A 21952-nucleotide genomic window follows, 5' to 3' on the forward strand; every position below is an offset into this window, starting at 1 on the left:
TGAGTGCTCTTGTGTAGTTTAGTATATATAGGCATACAAGATCAGACTAGTCCTGTAGTCTTGATCTTGTCTACTCTAGGTAGTCCTGTACTCTTAGGCTCACTCTATATACTCTACTCTTGTCTCACTCTCTCTCTCTGCCTGTTCTGTGAGTTCTGACTATGTTCTGGTGCTTGCATCCTGTATTTCTGTTGTGTAGAATAGTTGTAGCCTGGGTCCCCTTGCTGAGCCTTCAGGTCCCCTCTATACTGTTACTGACAGCTTCCAACCTAAGGATTACAAGGTCTACCTACTCAACAGAGACAAGCAGGAGGCACTTGATGAGTTCCTTCAGGAAAATCTTCAGAACAGTCAGATCCAACCTTTAAAGTCCTCTATAGCCTCCCCTTTCTTCTTTGTCAAAAAGAAAGATAGGAAGCTCTGCCCAGTCCAGAATTATTGTTGTCTTAATAAGAGTACTGTCAAAAATAAGTACCTACTCCCCCTGATTCAGGAGCTCATTAATAAGACACATACATTCAGAGTTTTTACTAAGTTGGATGTTTGATAGGAATACAATAATATTTAGATCTAAGACAGAGATGAGTAGAAGACTGTGTTCCAAACTAATTACAGATTGTACAAACCAACTATAATGTTTTTTAGACTAACCAACTTGCCTACAACATTCTAGTCATTCATGAATCATATCCTTACAGATCTGATTGACTTAGAGTATGTTAGTGTGTATCTGGATAACATTCTGATCTTTACTCAGACAGTCAAGTACTATTACTAACTAATCTGAGCAGTTCTACAATAGCTCTAAGATAATAAACTGTTCCTCTAAGAAGTAAAGTACTCTTTTGTGTAGGAGTCAGTAGATTATCTAGGCTTTGTAATTAGTGGAGGAGAGGTCTGTATGGATCCAACAAAGGTAACTACAGTTTGGAACTAGTTACAACCTTAGAACCTGAAACAGGTCTAAGTATTCCTTAAGTTTGTAAACTACTACTAATACTTTATTTGAGGCTTTAGTACTATTGTCTAGCCCCTTTACAATCTTACTAGCAAAGATGTTCCTTAGTAATGGGAGGATTAGTAGTAGTCTGTGTTTGAGTCTCTAAAGTAGGTTATTACTAGTAAGCCTATATTAGCAGTTCTGACAGTTGTAGACAAGTTCTGAGTCAAAGCTAACTCTTCTAACTTTACAAATAGAGTAGTACTATTCTAGTTCATTGACAGAAAGTAGTGTCTGATAGTGTTCCAATCAGAATCCCTCTCTACAACAGAACAGAACTACCCTATCTATAATAAGGAACTTCTTACAATTATCTGTTCCTTAGAGGAGTAGTATTAATATCTCTTTAGTACTATACAGAAGTTTAAGATTTGGAGTAATCACCTTAATCTCTAGTACTTCTAAGTGCCTCAGAAGCTCAACCACTACTAAGCCTGCTAGATGTTAGAACTGTAGAACTATGACTTTGTACTAACCTACAAACTCAGAACACAAATGACAAAAGCTGATTTACTCTCAAGACAAGTAGGTTATGAAAGGGGGGAGAATAATAACAAAAATCTTGTTCTCCTAGACAATTCCTGTTTTGTGTCTAAGACAATCTGAGAGATCTGACTCAAATCTAAGAATGTTAACTTTGTTACTTGTATACAGTAAGCTCTAAGACACACACAGGACTAGGTTATAGTAAAGTAACTAGAGAAGTAGGCTAGGGATTAGGAGGAGGATAAGGATGGACAGGTTTACTAGGAAGGCCAACTGTACATTCTGAAGGATCAGAAGCTGTAGAAGGACATTGTCTGAGCTCATTACAACAATCTAACCATAGAACATCTGGGCTAACACAAAACACAGGAACTTATTACTCAGAACTACTAGTAGCCAGGAATGTAGAGAGAAATCCTAAAGTACATAACCAGTTACAATATGTGCTAACAGACTAAGGCCTACCAGACAAGGGTTTAGACTCTCTTACATCTGTATCAGATTCTGGATCACTCTTAGGAAGAAGTCTTAGTGGACCTGATTAGTAAGCTACCCAAGTCTTAGAGTTACAACACTATCTGTATGATTGTTGACTGATTCTCTAAGCAAGTTCATACAGTTCTAACCCAAACAGAACTCACTTCTGAAAGTATAGTATGTATTTATTAGAATCATGTCTTCTAGTTACACAGACTCTCTTAAAAGCTCATTTATGATTGTGGACTATAATTTGAGTTAAAATTCATACACAACTTGTATGTGCTTCTCAGAATTCAAGGGAACCCTTCTACTACCTTCACCAGAACTCATTGGTTCCAAACTAGAATACAAAGTAGAGTATGTAGTAGATACTAAGCTAGTGTATAGAAAGCTCAAGTTCCTTATCTACTAGAAGGGATACCTAGTTGAAGAACACACTTAGGAACCTGCTAAGAATCTCACCCATACTACTAAGGCAATCTAAGACTTTTATCAACTTCATTTAGGTGCTCTACATTAACTCTGTTTAGGTCAGCTTACTAGTTTTAATAGTTCAAAATTCAAATAGTACCATCTTTAGAGTCTGAGACAACTAACCTCCTATTAGATAAGAATGAAACTAAGGTGATGTTAGCAACAGTGTAGAAGGAACCTGAAGGCTCAGTAAGGGGACCCAGGCTACAACTATTCTACACAACAGAAATACAGAATGTAAGTACTAGAATGTAGTCAGAACTTGCAGAGTAGGCAGAGAGAGAGAGCAAGACAAGAGTAGAGTATATAGAGTAAGCCTAAGAGTACAGGACTACCTAGAGTAGATAAGATCAAGACTACTAGACTAGTCTGATCTTGTACACCTATATATACTAAACTACACAAGAGTACTCAGGGAGTATGAGCTACTAAGAATGATAAGCTACAAAGAATGAAAGAAAGGAATGTCAAAGATAAAGGTACAAAGAATGAAGGGATGGACAAAGGGTAAGAGACTATAGAATGAACAAAGAATGAAGGGGTGGTCAAAGGAATGGAATGATGAAGTAAGGAAGGGTAGTAGTAAGAGTCAGTACACATATAGTTTATAGACAGTGCCTCTAAGGGATGGAAGTCCTGAGTTCCAGTACAGAAGGGTGTAGAACCCTCAGAACTGAAGGTATGAGAGTAGAGAATCATAACATCACTCTCCCTCTAAAACCAATTGTCCTAATTAGTGAACATTGAGTTCAGTCAGTAGCTTGAGTATAGGTCAGAACAGTAGGGTTTGGAAATCTGTGAGGTCTCTTAAATTTATTATAAGCTGTAACCAACCTACTGTATTTTATATTAGAAATATTATTTAGATTAAGCCTCAGATAACTTAAGTGTAATAAAAGAAGGTACTCTTACAGTACTACCATATTAGTATAATAAGTTAAATTAGACTTTGTACAAGGACAGCTAACTTATAAGTAAAGATAGAGAACTGTTGGTCTAAATCTTACCTGATTTGTAAGAAACTCTGTTACCTCCTCATTGTACAACTGTATTTAGTTAGCCATTTGTAACCAACTTAGACTTGTCAACTTTACTAATAAAACTGGACTAAAGGTTATAAACCTAAACAGTAGAATAATTCATACTTTTTACTATATACTATATTCTAGTATTTTAGATTATTATTTATTTTAGATTAATAACTTAAAGGAATGTACATACTTATATATATATACTATATGTATACATCTCTTAAATAAAGAAGTTGTATTACTCTACTACTCTCTCTCTCTCACATAAAGAAAAACAGAAAAAAAGAAAGAAGAAATTCTACTACAAAACTGTTTTACTACAGTTATTAACTTGACTTCTCTTTTAGCCAATAGTAACAGTAGTAGCTTTGTGTATGAACCACAATGTCTGGAATTATATTATTAAGATTTAAGTAAGTAAACAGAACTAAGACAAACTTAAGTATAATGTTTATAAATTTATATATTACATAATACTGATATTCTTAATCTGCTTCATTATGATTGAGCCTTTGTAAATGAAAAGATGCTTGTTGCTACTGCTCAAATTGTGTCTATCAATTGTGCAAACATCTTTAATTGTTCATGTGTTAATTTAAGCTTTGTCTTGAAGGCTTACTAAGGCAGTAGTACCTACAATAAAAAGTACACAATTATTTCGTGATTGATCATTCTTATTGATTAATGATCTAATAGGCACAACAAATTGCTAATTATATGGTTGCGAGTAAGACGTGTAATGTCACAACATTTGGAAGGCAGAACAATATGGGCTTGGCTGTAAAAAAGGGGGGGAAAGAGAGGGAAAGAGAATCTGATGTACTGTAGCTCAGACTCTGCGTGAACAAAAAAACGAAACGTAAAGAGGAAGTGTCGAGTAATTTCTCTTTTGTGTGAGAGGTGTGATGGAGATGGGTGTGATCAAGAAAAGAGAAAAAAATCTACGCCTCGATGTCAACCTCCTCAGGGATCGAAGGCAGGGAAGGCGATCGCGCCACAGGTGAGCGGATCAATCCTGGTACCTTCACTGGTACTGGTGCCGGCATACTCGAATAAGATGTGGAGATTAAAGGAGTGTGGCGAGCGCGTTGGTGGAGAGTAGCCTTGACTGGCTCGAATGCGGGTTGACGTTCGAATGCGTCGACGTCATCTTCGTCTTCCTCCTCGACGACGTACAGCGAAGTAGCATATGACGGCGGGGTGTAAGTGTACGATGAATAGTCATCGTCATCAGATTCATCGTCATCGTCATCGTCATCATCGTAATAATCACCCTCCTCGTTGGAAGAGATTGACGACAGAGAAGCAGCATCAGCCGCAGGCGCGTAATGCCGGCTGACCTGCATACGATCGAGTTGTGCCAACTCCGCGCGAAGAGCGTCCATAGCCGCACGTGCCGCGGAACGTACACGGGGGTGAATTTGCGTCTGATTTTGATTTTGCGCTGACGTAGATGAGGTTTCCGCGGCGGAGAGAACGCCGGTCCGTTCGCCGAGCTCACGCAATAGCGCGTGCAAAGTTTCCGCGTGTTTACGCCACGCCTCCTCGTAATTCTCTCTCGAACCCCGGACGAAAGTCTCATGTGCCTTATCTACGCGTGCCGTCAAGTCGTTCAGACCTGCGACTGCACGGTGCAGGCGGTAGGCACGCTGGATCTTGGTAGCTGCATTTACACGCTCAATAGGGCGAGCGCGGGGGGGTGGGAGACGTTTCTGTTCGAAATCCAAAGTCTGAGTTGATTGCTTGTCGGAGAGAGGCTGAACGAGATTACGCACGATAGCATATGCAGAGGCCTTTGCGTCTTCGAGTCCGCGGTGCGCAATTCGACGTGCAAAGTCCTGTCGGCGCAGGAACTCGAGACGTGCCTGGCGTTGGCGGACTGTTTCGCGGAAGTTGTGTTGACGTCCGCGATCGTCGAAACGAGATTCATCCTCGTCTTCAGTATCTTCCCCGTCGAAGTCAGGAACAAAGGGCTCGACGTAAGTATTGGTTGGTGAGTTTGACCGCTTGTCGGCGTAAGCGGCTGCGAGGATCTCCTCGCGTTCCTGTTCGAGTGCACGTAAATACATCTCGCGCTGACTTCGTGTGGGTGCGGGGCCTGGGAAGGGGAAGATGGCGTTGTTGGCGTATCCGCACGAGGGTGAGTTAGTGTATGCGCGAGTCGAAGCACGATGTGCGCTTGGTCCGGCTTGTGCGTGAGTGCAGATCATTGCTGCTGCTGTAGTCGCTGTGCTGTTATGCAGTGCTGCTGAAGGTTGTTGTGTCACTTTAGATAGTGAAGCCGCTGTGCAGAGGCGGAGGCGGGGTCGTTATCAGCGAAGTGCATGGTAACTGCGAGGGAGGGGCTGTTTTATAACCGCAGTCGGGTACGAATCGGAAGGACGGTGCGGTGGATTGGCGCGGACCAGACGGAGTCGGACGAGTCATCAGCGCGGCATGTGCGTTGAGTAAGCGACGCAGGCTGACGGACTGCGGAGTCAGTCTATGTGCTAAGAACAAGCGCAGCGAGGAGGTCGGACTAAGCAGCCCGGGGGCCAATCGCATAAGGAAGGCGAAGGATTGAAATGAGACACGCCTGCGCGGATGGACGGCAAGACGACTGATGAAGGAGGAATGTCCGACGAGCACGCAGCAATGCGACTCCTGTCGGTCTCGATTTCCCCCGATGTTGCTATTCATCCACTCGGATTAGCGTCGTTCCCTCCAAATTCATATCTGCTATCGGATGCTGCTCCGTCATGCGATTTGTTACGACGGCTTCCTATTGCTCTCCCGGACCTATTCCCATTCGCTGCCAATTCGGCCAATTATCAGCTATCTGCGTCAATTCAGCTGCTCCGAATGCAAAAAAAGAGTGAAGAAAAAATAGAAAAGTTTTTAAAAATATCTCGCTCATCCTGAACTCAGACAACGTGTCTCCACGCAACATCGCACTTTGCTGCACGACACACACTCACTTAGCAAAGTGCGAGAAAGTCGGTTAACGATGGAAGTGCGTTGATGACCGCGCACTGCACCGCAAGAATGTACGACTTGCGCGGCATTGGCAGCGGTTGGGATGAAAGACCGAGTCAACAGTCAGACTGGCTGAGTCAGGACGCGTTTAACGGACGGCACACGGCTGATCGCATCACTCGTCCGCCATCTTGTCTTAACAATCATCTCTTGCTGTGCATTCGCTGCGTCATACAGCACTTCAATTGCCTTATTGGCCTCTCGAGGAGACTCGGAATCGGATTCGCGGATGATCAGTGGAGAGAGTCTCTGCTTTCTAATTCACGTGAAGTCACGTCCATGCTGTACTATAATTCACTTCTTCGTTTCCGAATCCGACAACAATGTACGACTGACATGGCTTGGCTTGGCTTGCGAATCGATTCCGTCACCTATCTGTATCCGGATTCCGAGTCATTAACGTTAAAGCACTGTATTCGCTAAACCAATATAAATGTATGTGTTTGTTGCCCTTTGTTTGGTTCCCTCCACATACTTATATCAAGTGTCCAGTTATTAAACTAATAACAAAAGAGCATTGGTTCCTGTAAAGGATTTTCAACTTCGATAGTTTGTTCCATCCGCCTCCACATGCAGTATTGAATTGTAACATCATTGAGGCGTCTGGTCTGTTGCTAATAGTACGAGTAATACCTATATTCATACTCTAATCCACAGAAGCAACATTAATCCGCTTGGTCAGTTGCTTATAGTAATATCTGCGAATGTAAGTAGTAGGGTTGATCGGATCACTCAAGTTTCTGATTTTGCCAATCGACTCTTGATAAGTTGATTTACATTTGCTATGCCCAAACAATTACACAACTCGTTGCCTTATTAGTTGGTCGAAGAGGCTCGGATGTATTATGTGGCGGAGAGTGCTGTAATTCACCTTCGATGCAAATCCACTTTTTCCAATAGCTGGGCTTGAGAAGCAAATTGGCTGTGTATCCAGTACCCGAGTCATTAATGTTTAAGCACTGTATTGCTGTATAAATAATGCTGGCCCTTGTTTCGCCCTCCCTCCACACACCATGTCAAGTGTTCTGATCTTGTACTAGAATAATCACTTGGCTCCTTGGTGACGTTCAAATCCCTCGTGCATTTTTGTTAAGCATTTAGTTGTGTACATGGACTGTTGCTTATAGTAATGCAATCCATCCTTACTCTCGTGTGATCCTATTGTCTTGAATTTACTAACATAATTACTTTCTACCAAATCTACCCTGTTTCACTACTCTCCAAATGCATTAAAATTACCTTCGAACAACAGTGTTATCCCAATTAGTTTGTTGCTTATAGTACTAGTAATGTTGTTTTTATACTTGTGTTCATTTGACTGTGCATCTCTGACCCTCTCAGATTCACGTTCCTTCCTTCCAACTAAATATTCGGATCAGTTATTCCAGAGGAGGCGTTAATCCGCTTGGTCAGTTGATCGGATCACTCAGTACTTCTTGTTGTACCAATCTACTATTGACTTACGTTTCCTCTGTCGTTATTCACTTTGTTTGTTGTGCTTTATTGGTTTGTAAAGCAGTTGCTGTTTGTAACCTATATAACTAGCCATGAGATTCTATCAGTCATCCTCTGATTACTTGCTCTGCTAAACACAGTACCTGAGCAAAAAAAAGTGCTTGCATGCAAAGCTACAGGTTTCAGTACTCCCAATACAATATATGTTGAGAAGCAATACCAAAAAAGACTGATTAGCAACAGCATTACTTTACAATATATCTTGACACAGACTCCTTTAATGTATTGTGAAGACTGGGATCTCCCCCTTTCTTCAAAATTACTTGATAGTTAGACTAGATTTCTGTTGCATGCTACAGCTTTTTCTCATCTAACGATTTAATTACCTTGTGTCATTGTGAATGATTTTCTTGAGTACATTGTGTCATGCCTTATAAACTTCGATTTAACCTGGTAGTATTCTTTCAAATAAAGAAGTACTACATATTACTTATCTATCCGTTTCTACATACAGTAAGTAGAAACTGTCAAAATATCTCTTCCAGCATTAGTGAGAACCCTAGCTATTTTTCCGTTCACCTCTCAATGCTGCAAAATATTCTTCTCTCTTTCTTTCTTTCTCTTTTTCCTGTTCTTCCATACAATCCTTATATCTACTCATACTTTCAGCAGCATTTGCCATTGCACTAGGATCATTGCTTGCAAAGCCAACTGCCCTACTCAATAGAGAGTTGCTATAGTGGGAATCACATGGATTTCCTCCTTGGTTTTTGCTGGATTTATTTTCATCTGAGGTTGACTTATTAGCCAAGTCTGAATTATTCCTTGAAGACATTCTTGTATGTAGGATATTGTGGTGAAGATTTGTCTCTCTGTCCACCCTTTATATATAATTCCAGAGTAAGACTGTAGAGCAAAATGCAACAAGTGATCCTTGATTCTATCAACAGTTGTTATGTGTATAGCAATTGTTGCTAAGCAACCCCTTATAAAATGGCAAACACTTTGTAAATCATATCCTTCTTATCCAGTTAGATACTTACTTTAATATAGTATTATGCACATATTCTGAGTAATATTACATACTATATTATAACACAGTAACAGTCTCTAACATAGGAGCAATCTATTTCAAACATGAAGTAGAGTATAACTGATTACATCATGTTTCTTGACATTAGAAAGCCAAAGTTGTACCTGAATTTACTTTGTACAAAGTTCATATTAGTTAGATCAAAGGTCCTGATGATTGACTAGAGAAATAGGCAAGTTAGACAGAAAAATTGATCTCCATTTGCTGCCCCTTTGGCCAATTTTCAGCTAATTGCACCTGTCTGAATACAAAGAGTGAGTGAGTGAGTGAGAAGGAAAAAAAAGAAAAATTTAAAAATATCTTGCTCATCCTCATGCAAACGTGTCTCCACGCAACATCCGCAACGTCACACTTTATTGCACGACACACACTCTTAGCAAAATGCGAAAACGTCGGTCGACGATGGGAAGTGCGTTGATGACTACCGCACCGCACCACAAGGTTGCACGACTTGCGCAGTTGGAATGAAAGACGGAGTCAGTCAGCACAGTCAATGTCAGGTCGCGTTTAACGGACGGCACACGGCATCGCCTTCTAAATAAGGTTGATCGCATCATTTGTCCTTCACTTCGTCTTACCAATCGACTCTTGCTGTACATTCGATGCGTCATACAGCACTTCAATTGCCTTATCAGCTTCTCAATCGGAATCGTGGATGAATCAGCGGGAGGAGTCTCTGCTTTCAAATCCACCTTGAAGTCACGTCCGTGTTGTATTATCATTCACTTCTATTCCGGACGACCATCGACGTCTTGGCTTGTGAATCGACTTTCGTCACTTATATCGTGTCCTAGTCATTAACATAATAGACTGTATTGTAGATACACTATAGATGCATTTTCTTTCTGCATTTCCTTCATATGTGTATGTCAGGTGTTCAGTGACTGATAATAAAATGCATGCTCATTAGTGACGTATCTTGCAATTCCTAGCATCGTCCATGCTTACAGTATCAGTGACTCGGACGTCCACAGTCCTACCCTAATCTTCTTTGGCATTTTTGCACTGCTTTGCAGGTCCCTCTGATCAACCTCACTTCTGGCTAGTTAATTTACATTTGCTATATCTGGGCCATTACACAACTCATTACCTTACTGGTCCATTGAAGAGGCTTGGAATCGGATTCAATGAATTAAATTAGTAGTAGTGGAATATGTCTCTCGCTTTCTGGTCACTTCGAAGCCACTCATATACATATGCATATACTGTAATTCACTTTCACTCTGAATCGGGTCTCAAGTGATAGCCAACAGGCTTAGCTTTCGAAGTAATCCCGTTGTATACCCAGTGTCTGACTCTGAGTCATCGACATTTAAGCTTTGTATTACTGTATAGGATATGTCTCTTGTTGATCCTTGTTTGATCCCCTCCACACACTTACATCAAGTGCTCGGATGTCATACTCATAATACTTACTAGGCGCTTCGGTGATGTTTGTGCTTTACAACACAATATACTATATTGTTGCCATTGATGATTTCAGCTGGCTCGAGACTTCAAATTCCCTCTTATATGGCTTAGCTGTATTTAAATAGCTGATATGGTAACTAATAAAAGTATCTTCAAGCACAGTGTTATCTTGCTTGGTTTGTTGCTTATATGATACAGTTTGCTACTTTCATCTCATCTGCCAATTTCATCACTTTAACAGTGTGAATGTATTTCTCGTGGCATCAATTCAATTCAGGCGAGCACTAGTATCATTCGGTCAAATATACTAGTGTGCTATGTATCTTTCCATTTGTACACAATATATACGTGCAAAACAGTCAAACATTCATTTCTAGTTTTAATACTAATGGTCATTCACCCTCTTTCTTCTCTTGTACCTTTGACAATGCTTCTGTTTTCCTTTTGTCTTCTTCTGTGCAGGTACGCTCGTCAAGCTTGTTCGAGTCATTGTCGAAAATAATATAATCTTTCCAGCGTCGCCGGTGAGTGTTTTCTTGCTCTGTTTTCTTACTACCAGAGTTATCATTAGAGTCTGAAGCATGTCTTGAGGACATATTGTATTTAAGGAGAATGCAATAAGGGTTTGCTTCTTGGTTCACTCTTTATATATAACTAAAGAGAAAATTTCAAAGCAAAGTAAAATAAATAACTGTTGTTACCATCAATAGGATTATATATATAGCAGACATTGCTAGACAATTCATTGTGAGTATGACAAATGTTATACATTGTATAATTTCATTGTCCAATCAGAGACATGCTTCAGAGTAGACAGTAGTATACAACATCAGCAAAATTGCAAGTAACATTATGTCATATCTACAATTCAGAGACAGAAATAATAATATTGCATTTTATATGTTGGAAAACTATAGTTATAACATTTATTGATATCTGTTCTGAATGTACATTTACAAAACTGCAACAATTTTTCTAGGAATAGTTGCAACTGGAGTTAGTCTGATACAATACTCATATTGGTAGGATCAGATTTGACAATTACTCAGAAAACTGGTTGTGAGATTGATCTAGATTAGTACTACTCTGCAGTTACTGTTGTTGACAGAGAACATAAGTATTGCTTAGTGTAGAGTTGAGGAATTCACTATTTATGTTACAATACTAAGAAACAATATTAATGCCTAATTAGTAATATTCTTACTGTCCAGTAGTTACTTCAACTCAAATGCTCCAAAACATTGTAGTGTCTTATGTGTCTGTACACTTACTGTATATTTGTGGATGTTCAGATATTTATGTTAGGTTTATAACACAGCTCTAGCAATTATCTCATCTATTAATTTTTATTGTATCTTATTGTGAATATTATCTAGCATTGTCAATTTTGATTTAGGTAAGTAATAATAGTATTCAGTTGGATGGACTATAATGTGTCTATTATGTTTCTACATAATATATTCAAGACAGATGAATGTCTCTATTATTATTAACTGTCATTCTATTTCTTAATCTCTGTATTTCCTACTTGTCCATCCTTCTTCTTTTCCTCTCTGGTCACACACTCTCTGACTCTGTTCAATGATTCAGTGAACTGTGAGAAATCCTTACTACCAAACTCATCATTAGCTGTCCATGAAGCTCTCACACCTCTCCACTCTTCTGTACAAGGTTTTTGCTCTTTCTCTTTTTGTTCTGTAGTAGAGCTTGTTCTAGAATCTGTTTGCTTGCTTTGAGACATGCTTGTATGTAGGACAATGTAATGAAGGTTTATCTCTTTATTCACTCTTTATATATTTCTACAGAACAGGATTTTAGAGCAAAATAAGTTATGTAATTATTGATTCTATCAACAGTACTATATACATAGTACAGACTAATAGACAATTTATCAAGAGAGCAACATACAATGTTACACATTACACAGACTAGATTTCTCTTGTACAACCAGAGACTGACTTCAGAGTTGGTATCAGTATCTTAAACAGGTATAATTACATACTAAATTATCACATGTTTGAAATATCAGACAAAGAAGTAACATGAAGCTAATATATCAATGATTATATTACATTACTTGATGTGTTGGAAAGAATACTTAGGATTTTCATTAGTATTAATTCTGACATGAACCTGCAAAATTGTAATAATTTATCTAGGAGAAGTCATAATTGAGTTTGGTTTGTATACAAAGGTCATACTAGTGAGATCAGATTTTGATGATGGATCAGAGAAATAGGAGCAATATTGCACTTGGCAGACCAGGCACAGTTCTACTTCACACTTATCCTATGAGTGGAGGGCATGAATATTAATGTTGGCTATAAGACTTCTTAGAGATCCGTGCAGCAGATTGTTGGCTTCCACTTCTTGCCAGCAAAGTGCCAAGTTTGCCAGAGCCTTGCCCTCTGCAGCACTTGTTCACTGTACCAGTGAAATATTAATATGAGGACGACTTTCTTGTATCTGTAGGATCGTCGCGTTGTATCGAGTTCTGTTCACTCGTTAATGAGAAAAGCTTTACTTCTCAACAGTATTCCAGTGTAAATAATTTATAATGAGAGGACAAAATGCTGCTAGTATCACTCCGTAGAAGGAATACTCTTCGTCGTGGTACTGTATCCTGCATCTAGACTATTTGACACTCAACCATGAGAAATATTGGTACTGATGCATGAGTTGAAAAAATACTAAATGCATCGAGGTACCTATTTAACGAGTATGAGTGCTACGTGGATGACGATGTGTAAAAGCTCATGACATATTATACCTGAGATTCACCGAACAACGATTATCTGTGTAGAATGCTAAATTCATACTTATAACGCTCACTGCGAGCGACAGAAGGTCACATATACGATCTACTTTCCCTTCAATTCCTTCTCTTCATCCTCGCCTTCGGGAACTCCAACGGAACGCGTAACACAGCACGTTTATGCTCTGCACCCGATGCACTCAAACCGAGTCGGCTCATCTCTACTGTGCTTAGTTTCTCGATCTTGCAGCCTACGATGGATCAGACCAAAATTAGCGCGAAGTAACACAGATAGATGACTGGTATGTAGAGTTGAAAAGCTGCGACTTACCGAGGAGTTTGAAATGCTGGTTGATCCTATTAAATATTACGCCAAAGGAGTTAGAAAATAAGACACATTAAGAAAAAGGAAGAGAGAGAAATGAATAATTGAATTAAAAAATTAAAAAAATTGTACGTACTTCGTTACAGGTTCCCGCAAGTCCGCAGCGATCAACGTCGTATCGGTCGCAAAGTTATCGACGTGCAGACATAATGCGAAGATATGTGTTAAGAGCCGTACGGCGTTGTCGCTCGTGAATTGCACGCTAAAGTACAAAGATACAACCGTACAATAGGCGAACAGACGTCGTCAGCAGCTGAAACTTCGAACAAAGATGAAGAAAATAAGTAGAGGATGCGCACCGAGAACTCCCTCGTACAGTCTCTGTAAATCGAGAATAAATACCATCGATAACGTTAGATGGTATACCTGGTAAACGCTCTTCGAGGTCTTCCCGTTTGTTACAATATCGGACTGCACCCATTCGGAAGACGAGGAGGCATGCGATGTAAAGTATGATTCTCCTGCAATAAGGGAAACACCGCATTCCTTTCAATACTCCTCTAACCAACCTCAAAATGAAGAAGGAAAGGGAGGTTGTGCTTACAACGACCTCTTACTAGTCTTCGTCCCCTCAAAAATCGCCGCAACGTGCTGACGAACCCAGTCTGATCGAGAGAACGGTACGAACTTCATACGCTCCTCTTGCGAAGTTGCGTTCATGATTTCCTTAATGGGCAGTGCGTTCAACTCGGATTCGGGTACGATGTCATATAGTTTGTATACGTCCTCTGGTTTCGTTGCGTGCAGGTTGAATTTCGGGATTTGGCGTGTGGAGTCTGCGAGTTCTTTTGCTTCTTCTGCATTAAGTTAAGTTAAAGTAAGGCGAAGGGTTATCAATATCAAATGCAGATGGAAATGTAAATGGTATAAGGAATAAGAAATGAAACACACCCTGACTAGGCAAACCCCTCGTCCCACTCTCAACACTCTCCTGAATATGTCCCACAACACCCTCCATAGCATCCACGTCCACGCGATTCCGCTCCGCGGTACGTATAGCCTTCTGTGCCTTACGCGTTCCGAACATCTCACCTAGTGTATTTCGCTGTTCAATGCGTTCTGTGCTGGATGTGGAGGGAGCTGGAGCGAGGTTCTTGAGTGCTTTTACGCGTCTGCCGAGAATTTGGAGAGGTGCGGGACGCAGGAGGAGCGTGTTTGTGCGTTTGTTGTGGATGCCTATTAGGTATCTGCGTTAAGAATTAATTTGTGTTAGGTCGATGTTGACTTGGATGAGAGAGCGGAAACGGACCTGCTTCCACCTCGTACGGCTTCGTTCTCGCCTGTCGAATGGAATTCTATGGCATCCGTCTCACCAGCAACAAGTAATGGTCTCCGAGAAAATTCTTGTTCACGCCCTGCATTTTTGTTTGCAGCTCCGTTAGTTTTGCTTGGAGATTGCGGCGGTGCGTACGCAGCGAATGCTGCGGATTTAGATGGATCTAGTGCTGGAAAGCTAGCTTAAAAGCCACTTTAGTACTGTGCTTATATGACGAGAGAGAAATAGAGACATACCAAGGATAGGACCAACAGCGGAAGGAGATTTGTCGAAAACGGAAATTGTTACTTGATCAGCGGACGAGTCTGCACGTTTCCGCTTTTTGCTAGTTGTCTGGGGCGCCATCACCTCAACGTATATAATATTATAAAGAGCAGATAAATGCCAGCGTAGGGTAGAGTAGAAATGATAGCCAAAGCAGTGTACAGTGCAGATCAAGTGCAAGTTTTTCGGTCGGAGGCAAGAGACGGCCAATCAAGGCGCGCCGAGTCTTGGCTTGAAACTTGACTACACGCGCACATGTAAGTAAGCACACACCCAATTTAATCACACTTATTTTCTAACATTTTATTTAATGCAATATAATAACAGGTCCTGGCAGAGAGCAAGCATCTCTTCTTGCCATATTCACCACTAATCAAGCGCGAGGCCGCCAAATCTGTGTTTCTGTCTTAAAAGTCAAGAAATCAAGCCGTGACTCCTTAGGCGACCAGTGCTGCACAGAAGGAGAGAGACTTCCCTCGACTCAGTTCTTCAGCCGCGTCTTCAGCTCTCAGACGCCGTTCTCTCTTGCTTTCGTACCTCTGTGTTGTTGTAATCATGGCCGCCACAGCTGTGCTGCCCAAAGTCGAAGAGCGAGACGTCGACATGGCCGACGTAAAGCCGAAACGCTCTCCGTCTACCTCGGTACCTCCCACGCCGAAAGACGAGCTACTCGACGAGGACATGAAGCTCTCCGTCTCGCCAGCGCCGAGTGCCATGACGTCCATAAAGGTCGACACACCCTCGCGCTCATCATCAACTCCCATACCCACCATGCCAAAACAGAAACCAGGTCCACAACTCGTCGGAGACCTCCCACGTGCGGAGGAGAGCGCTATGCGGACGTTTGAGGAGTTGGAGGAGAATTATTATCAGTATTCTACGCTTGGGAGATCTAGAGAGGCTCTTGAGAGTATGACGTGTGATTGTCAGTTCGTCCCAGGTTAGTTTTTTTTCACAATTTTGAGGGGTTAGGAGTCTCTCTCCGAGAGAGAGTCTGGCATAGAGAATTAGTTTAGCTTAGGTTATTGCTTTGCTTTCTGGACATGCAGGTAGAGACGCCCCAGAGATGGCTTGCGGCTATGGCTCCGACTGTATAAACAGACTGACGCAGGTCGAGTGCGAGGAGGGCGATTGTCGATGTAGAGGGTACTGTCGGAATCAACGGTACGTACCCTTCACCCTTCCTCCTCACCTTCTTCAATCAAAAATTCACACAACGTACCAACATGTCACTCGTCTTAAAGGCTACAACGCAAAGAATACGCAAACGTAGAGATCGTCCTAACAGAAAAGAAAGGTTTTGGGCTCCGTGCCGGGTCAGACATCACCAAGTCAGTGTGATAACGTGGCTTGTTTTATTCCACTCCCCGCAGGACTGATATACCTTTAGAGATGCGTTTATTTATGAGTACATCGGTGATGTCGTTAGTCAACCGTCATTTGCGAAACGGATGCGTGAATATGCGGAGGAAGGGATCCGACATTTTTATTTTATGATGTTGCAGAAGGATGAGGTACGCCACTCACACTCACACTCAAATTCCGCTATTCAGAAATTTTCCTCATCATTTCCTTGCTAACTTCTACTCCCTTATCCTTTTCGCTGTACTCTTTTTTTTAATTATAGTTCATCGACGCAACAAAACGCGGTGGAAAAGGCCGCTTCGCAAACCACAGCTGTAACCCAAACTGCTACGTCGCGAAATGGACTGTCGGGGACCGAGTACGAATGGGTATCTATGCGAAGAGGAATATTAAGAAGGATGAAGAGTTGACGTTTAATTATAATGTTGATCGATATGGGTTCGTATTTCAAACGTCAGATCGTTTCGCTGTTTTTTTGTGCTGATGAGTTGGTTGGTTGGTTTTTTTTATTAGACATGATGCACAGCCATGTTATTGTGGTGAACCGAATTGCGTTGGTGTACTTGGTGGGAAGACACAGACGGACGTTGCTGCTATGGATGATCTTTACCTCGACGGTACTTACATTCCCTACATTTCCATACAAACCTACAATGCAGCGATGATATTGATATGTTTTTTCTACTTTAGCACTTGGAATTAGCGAAGAAGTCGAGATGTACGGCCTCAAAGGCAGCAAGAAGAAGAAAGGCAGGAAATTGGACGAGGATTACGTACCTGTCCTTAAACCTTTGGTCGAGAAGGATATTCCGAAAGTCGTACAGGCTATTAGGCAGACTCAGAGTAGGAAGGTGTTGTTGAAGCTTCTTTCGCGTATCAAGGTAAGAATACCCATCATAGGAATGAATGAACCGTGTCTATTGTTTTTGGTTTTCTGATTAATTTGGTTTTTCTTTTCTTTGATGAATGGTATAGATGACAGACGACCAGCCCGCACTACGTCAACTCATGCGGTTACGTGGGTATAGCTTAATGTGTAACATCCTCGATGATAACCTTTCCGACGTCGATATCTGCACTATGGTAAGCGGCCCGATTATGTCTTACTCGTGTGAATGCATTTATGAACTAATTTAAATAAAAATAAATTAGGTCCTGGAAAGCTTGTCGACTTGGCCTTTATTACAGCGGAATAAGGTTGAGGATTCTAAGATTGAGGAACCGGTTGGTGCACTTGCGGAGCATGAGAATGAGGGTATTAGGACTTCGGCGAAGAAGGTAAGTCTTCTATCTTTCCTCAATAAATGCTTATGGTTGTTTTCGCTTTTCCTGACTATGGCTATTTCCCTTAGCTCTTAGAACACTGGTCGTCTTTAGAAACGGGTTACCGAATACCGAAGCGCCTTAAAGCAGTAAGCCAACATATCCAATACCTCCTACCCATAACTGACATAACTATCGTACAACAGGACGGAGACGACCCAAACACACCAACAATCCCCGACGTAATCACCTTCTCATCAGAACCCCTACACAAAAAACTCCGCAAGACCGCATCCGAGGGACAAGACAACGAAGCAGCCAACTCGGAGCTCCTCGCGCGTTTGAAGTTGAAGCCTCTAGGTCGGAAGAACGTCCCTCCTCCACCGCGCAGTACGGAGGGGGAGAAAGGAGAGACTTCTACAAAGCCAGAGAAAGAATCTTGGTGGGATGAGTTCGCAAGAAATTACAAGGAAAACAAGGATAAAGATGTATCCTACGAGAGGTTGGACGCAGCGTCCATTATCGCCAATGCGCAACGCAAAGCTGAAGAATCGCGGAAACTTGAAGAACAGAGACTTGCTGCTGAGAAGGCAGAGAAGGAGAAAGAGGCAGAGAGGAAGAGTCGAAGAGCGAAGGAGAAGGCGAAGCAGAAACATATGTCGACGGAGGAGAAGGAAGCGTTGAAGGAGAAGAGGTTGCAGAAGTTGGTTGGGGCTGTTGTTGTGAAGTGTTTGAGTAAGCATAGGGATCAGCTGGATCATGAGACGTTTAAGAAGAAGGCGAAGGAAGTGAGTCTGTTCCAATTACTATCGCTTATAAACTTGAAGTTCGAGAGAACTAATGCTTTTTATGGATTAATAATAGCTTACGTGCATCATCGCAGACAAAGAGAAGAAATCCAGCTCATACCAATCTGGTAAATTAGACGCACTCTCGGACGAGAAAGTCGTGAAGATTAAGAAGTTCGCTAAGGAATACATCGCGAAGCTCCTTAGGAAACTCGAGAAGAAGAACAGCAACGGCGAAGTGGGTGGACCAGGGAAACCTTCCGGCTCCGGTTCAGGATTAGGTTCTGCGAGCAGCTCACGACCCAACACCAACGGCTCCACACCCCAAGAGTCGGGACTGATGATGAGCGTGGAAGACGCACTCGACCTCGGGCCAGACGACGACAATGAGAATGATAATGAAGGAGAAGACGAAGACGAGAAATCAGGCGACCCTTCACCTTTGTCGGACGCGAACGGTCAGGGACCCGGTCCTGCTGTTGCGGTTGTTGGGCGAGATGTGTCGATTGGCGTAGCAGATGCTGACGGGGACATACGGATGAATATGAGTGTTGACAGGGGTGGAGGTGATGTCGCATCTCCGTCGAAACGGTCGAGGTGGGACGAGCCACCTGCGTCTAGTCGTAGGGAGTTATGATATGTGTATGTCGTGCTCGTTCCTCGATCCTTCAAGAAGACTTGATTCCCATACTTCCTTTTGTTTGTTTTTTCGTGTCTTCGCTTTTTTTTGTTAACTTTCGTGCATATCTGATTTATTCTGTTCATACTTAATATTATTTTGTTCTTCTGGTTGGAGATTTAGTTGTTTACTTACTTACTGGAGCTTTGCGAAAATAGACCTATTTTTTTTTCTTTCTTTGTCGTTCGTTTCACTCACCGCTCACTCCCTTCCGACTGTACCCACCTCGTTCGTCACTCTGTTACTCTGACTCTTACTTCTTTGCATCTCGAATTGAATGCATCAATGTTGCTTTTCTTTGTCCCTTTCTTTTTCTTTATAACGACAATATGTATATCAGCCCATCTACTCTAGACAACTCGACCTGACTAATTCCTTTCTCTTTTCCTTAATAAGTGTAAATGATGAAGTATAAAAATGTAAGACATGAACGATCAAACGAAAACGTATGCAGAAAAGATGTCTATTATGAAATTATTACTGAACTGATAAAGTACATCCATGCTTTCCTTTCTATTACAAAACATCCCCAAATAAGTGTACAAGTCCTTGTGAAGATGATGACGTCTAGTTGTACTACAATATGCACATGCGACAAATAGGGCGAAAATGTTGTGATAGTGGAGGAAAGTATAGAAGGGAATAACTTAATCCTAAATCATACAGGTATGCCAACGAACAAGAAAGCAAGTAAATGGACACGAAAATAAGCAGCAAGGACGAACTTAGTTGTTAGTCTGTGTTGAACTCCGGGGCCTATGACAGAAAGTCGAGTTCGTCATCTGAGTTACCAGCAGCCTTGATAGGTGAGTTGAACACGGTCGTAGGGAGGTTTGCGAACTTGGACTTTGGGAATGGAGCAGGGTCAGCTCCAGGTCGTTTTCTTTTTGTGTTTGATTTGGACGTTGGTTTTGATTTGGAGGCTGGGCCGGATGCACTACCTGTTTTCGTTGCTTTTGCGGAATTAGGTTTGGATCTAGACCTGGGGAGAATTCTAGTTGTGAATAACAATAATGATTGGGAGAAAATATTGGAAGACGTACGAAGTAGCCTTTGGATTTTGTGGTGGTGAGGTAGAAATAGGGTTCTCATTTTCTATTCCGTCTTTCTTGTCAACGTCCGTTAATGCTTTTAAACGAGAAGGTGCTTGCGATTTTGACTTCCCAGCTCGAGTAGGAATCTTATCCCGAGACTGCCGTTCATCAATGTCGTCGTCCTCTACATGTTGCTTCCGCCTTCGTACCTCCGAGGCGCTGGATGCTCCTGGTTTCGATACTGTCGACGCTCCCTTACCCGACGTTGCAGCGCCTTTGGTAATTGCCTTCCGATTCCTACCACTACTTTCTTCTTCTACCTCCTCATCTTCTTCAACGACGGTCTCAAGACGCGATTTAGGAAGCTTCAATCGATAATCTGTCTCCTCTTCAGAGTTGGAATCGATATCGGGTTCCGGGATAGGTTCAGCTTTCTTCTTTCCTTTCCCCTTAGTCTTCCCCTGAGGCTCGTCGTCATCAACCGAGATAGTCTTTTTTCTTGACTTCCCTGCTGTTGTCTTTCCCTGCTTTGCTGTAGGCCCAGACTTGTTACTCGGCGGCTTGGATGCTGGAGCACGCTTCGGTTTGGCTTTTGCTTTTGAAGTAGATGGTACTTCGGAGACATCAGAATTATCCACGATCTTCTTTGGTCTCCCTCTTTTCTTTGTCGTTGAATTAGGCTTCGATTTCTGAGGAGGTGGTTCATCCATGTCCTCGTCATGATCGGATCGCTCAGCATGAGATGCTTCTTTGGTGGCTGTCTTGCTTTTTGACTTGGCAGGGGCGGATCGAGATGTCGTGGCAGATTTCGCCGTAGTAGAAGCGGAGGGCAACGGTACGGCGGATTTTTTGAGTCGTTTAGAAGGGGAGGGAGTATCGTAACCGGTATCGTGTTCGTCTGTCTCGAGTTCTGTTTCTTCTCGCCGCCGTTTGGATGATGAGACTGTTCATCTTGCTTGGTCAACATCGCAGAGATAGACTTAGGATATGTACCCACCTGATGACTTATTCTTAGAAGCATCAGAAACCTCTAAACGCTTTGAAGAGGTTCTCGATGTGCTAGAAGCTGAAGAGATAACCACGAACGTGTTAATTGAATCTTTATGCAAGCGTCTTTCGCGGACATACGCTTTGCCCTTCCGTGTGTTTTGGAAATAGTATTAGCATGCTCCGGAGCGGCTTCCCTGCTCGTTCTACTTGATGGAGCCGTACTCTTCCTTCGATCCTTGCTGGCCACCGAAGGTAATGCCTGATGAGCAGTTGAATTGCGTCTGTATGCGGCTCGAGCTTCCAGAGGGGATATCTCTCTAGAGCTGCTTCTACGTGATCCTTTCCCAACAACTGATTTTCGTGGCTTTATCCGCGCCTTCGACGGTGAGCGACCAGAGACATCACGGGACATGAGCATTTCTATGAGTGGATTATGTTCTTGTGGCTGGAATATTCCGCCCCGATCGCGTCGCTTGTTTTTGATATGTTCGATACGCTTTTCAAGAGTTTTCTCGGTAGTCGGCTTTTCTGTCTTGTTTTCGGACATCTCCTTCGCCATGTTGTATGATTGGTATCCGATACGTAGAAGGCCTTAATCAGCAGTGCACGATTTGCCTCGTATCGGACCGGTAGGTTGCCTCGCAGCTATTCGTTACTCTGAAAGTCCCAGCAGCCGTCTCGAACAGTGGAAAGGAGCCTGTTCGCGCCC

At 42.1% G+C, this 21952-nt stretch overlaps 4 protein-coding genes across 4 annotated transcripts; 1 reads left to right on the top strand and 3 right to left on the bottom strand.

Annotated features, from left to right (window-relative positions):
* Positions 1-4253: 4253 nt before the first annotated feature.
* Positions 4254-6316, bottom strand: FOMMEDRAFT_18718 (uncharacterized protein). Its single transcript, XM_007264767.1, has 2 exons — positions 5247-6316; positions 4254-5183 (listed from the first exon to the last, which is right to left on the bottom strand). Exons 1-2 carry the CDS (start codon positions 5679-5681, stop codon positions 4413-4415), a joined length of 1206 nt encoding a protein of 401 aa, XP_007264829.1. The 5' UTR covers positions 5682-6316; the 3' UTR covers positions 4254-4412.
* Positions 6317-13230: 6914 nt separating this feature from the next.
* On the bottom strand, positions 13231-15271 carry FOMMEDRAFT_18719 (Rpa49 subunit specific to nuclear RNA polymerase I). Its single transcript, XM_007264768.1, has 8 exons — positions 15097-15271; positions 14834-15041; positions 14476-14771; positions 14129-14381; positions 13884-14045; positions 13661-13786; positions 13531-13556; positions 13231-13450 (listed from the first exon to the last, which is right to left on the bottom strand). The coding sequence occupies exons 1-8, from the start codon at positions 15203-15205 to the stop codon at positions 13317-13319; spliced, it is 1314 nt and encodes a 437-aa protein (XP_007264830.1). The 5' UTR covers positions 15206-15271; the 3' UTR covers positions 13231-13316.
* A 178-nt stretch (positions 15272-15449) lies between these two features.
* Positions 15450-19528, top strand: FOMMEDRAFT_105290 (uncharacterized protein). The gene is made up of 12 exons (XM_007264769.1): positions 15450-16064; positions 16174-16288; positions 16369-16455; positions 16515-16638; positions 16752-16927; positions 17003-17106; positions 17180-17370; positions 17465-17572; positions 17642-17767; positions 17842-17901; positions 17959-18540; positions 18617-19528. The coding sequence occupies exons 1-12, from the start codon at positions 15680-15682 to the stop codon at positions 19175-19177; spliced, it is 2619 nt and encodes an 872-aa protein (XP_007264831.1). The 5' UTR covers positions 15450-15679; the 3' UTR covers positions 19178-19528.
* Positions 19529-19975: 447 nt separating this feature from the next.
* FOMMEDRAFT_154220 (uncharacterized protein) lies at positions 19976-21802 on the bottom strand (the record flags this gene model as incomplete). The annotated part of the gene is made up of 4 exons (XM_007264770.1): positions 19976-20201; positions 20263-21196; positions 21251-21319; positions 21382-21802. 4 exons carry the CDS (start codon positions 21800-21802, stop codon positions 19976-19978), a joined length of 1650 nt encoding a protein of 549 aa, XP_007264832.1.
* Between the last annotated feature and the right edge of the window lie 150 nt (positions 21803-21952).

This window comes from Fomitiporia mediterranea (assembly GCF_000271605.1).
Source record: "Fomitiporia mediterranea MF3/22 unplaced genomic scaffold FOMMEscaffold_4, whole genome shotgun sequence".
Lineage (NCBI taxonomy): Eukaryota > Fungi > Basidiomycota > Agaricomycetes > Hymenochaetales > Hymenochaetaceae > Fomitiporia > Fomitiporia mediterranea.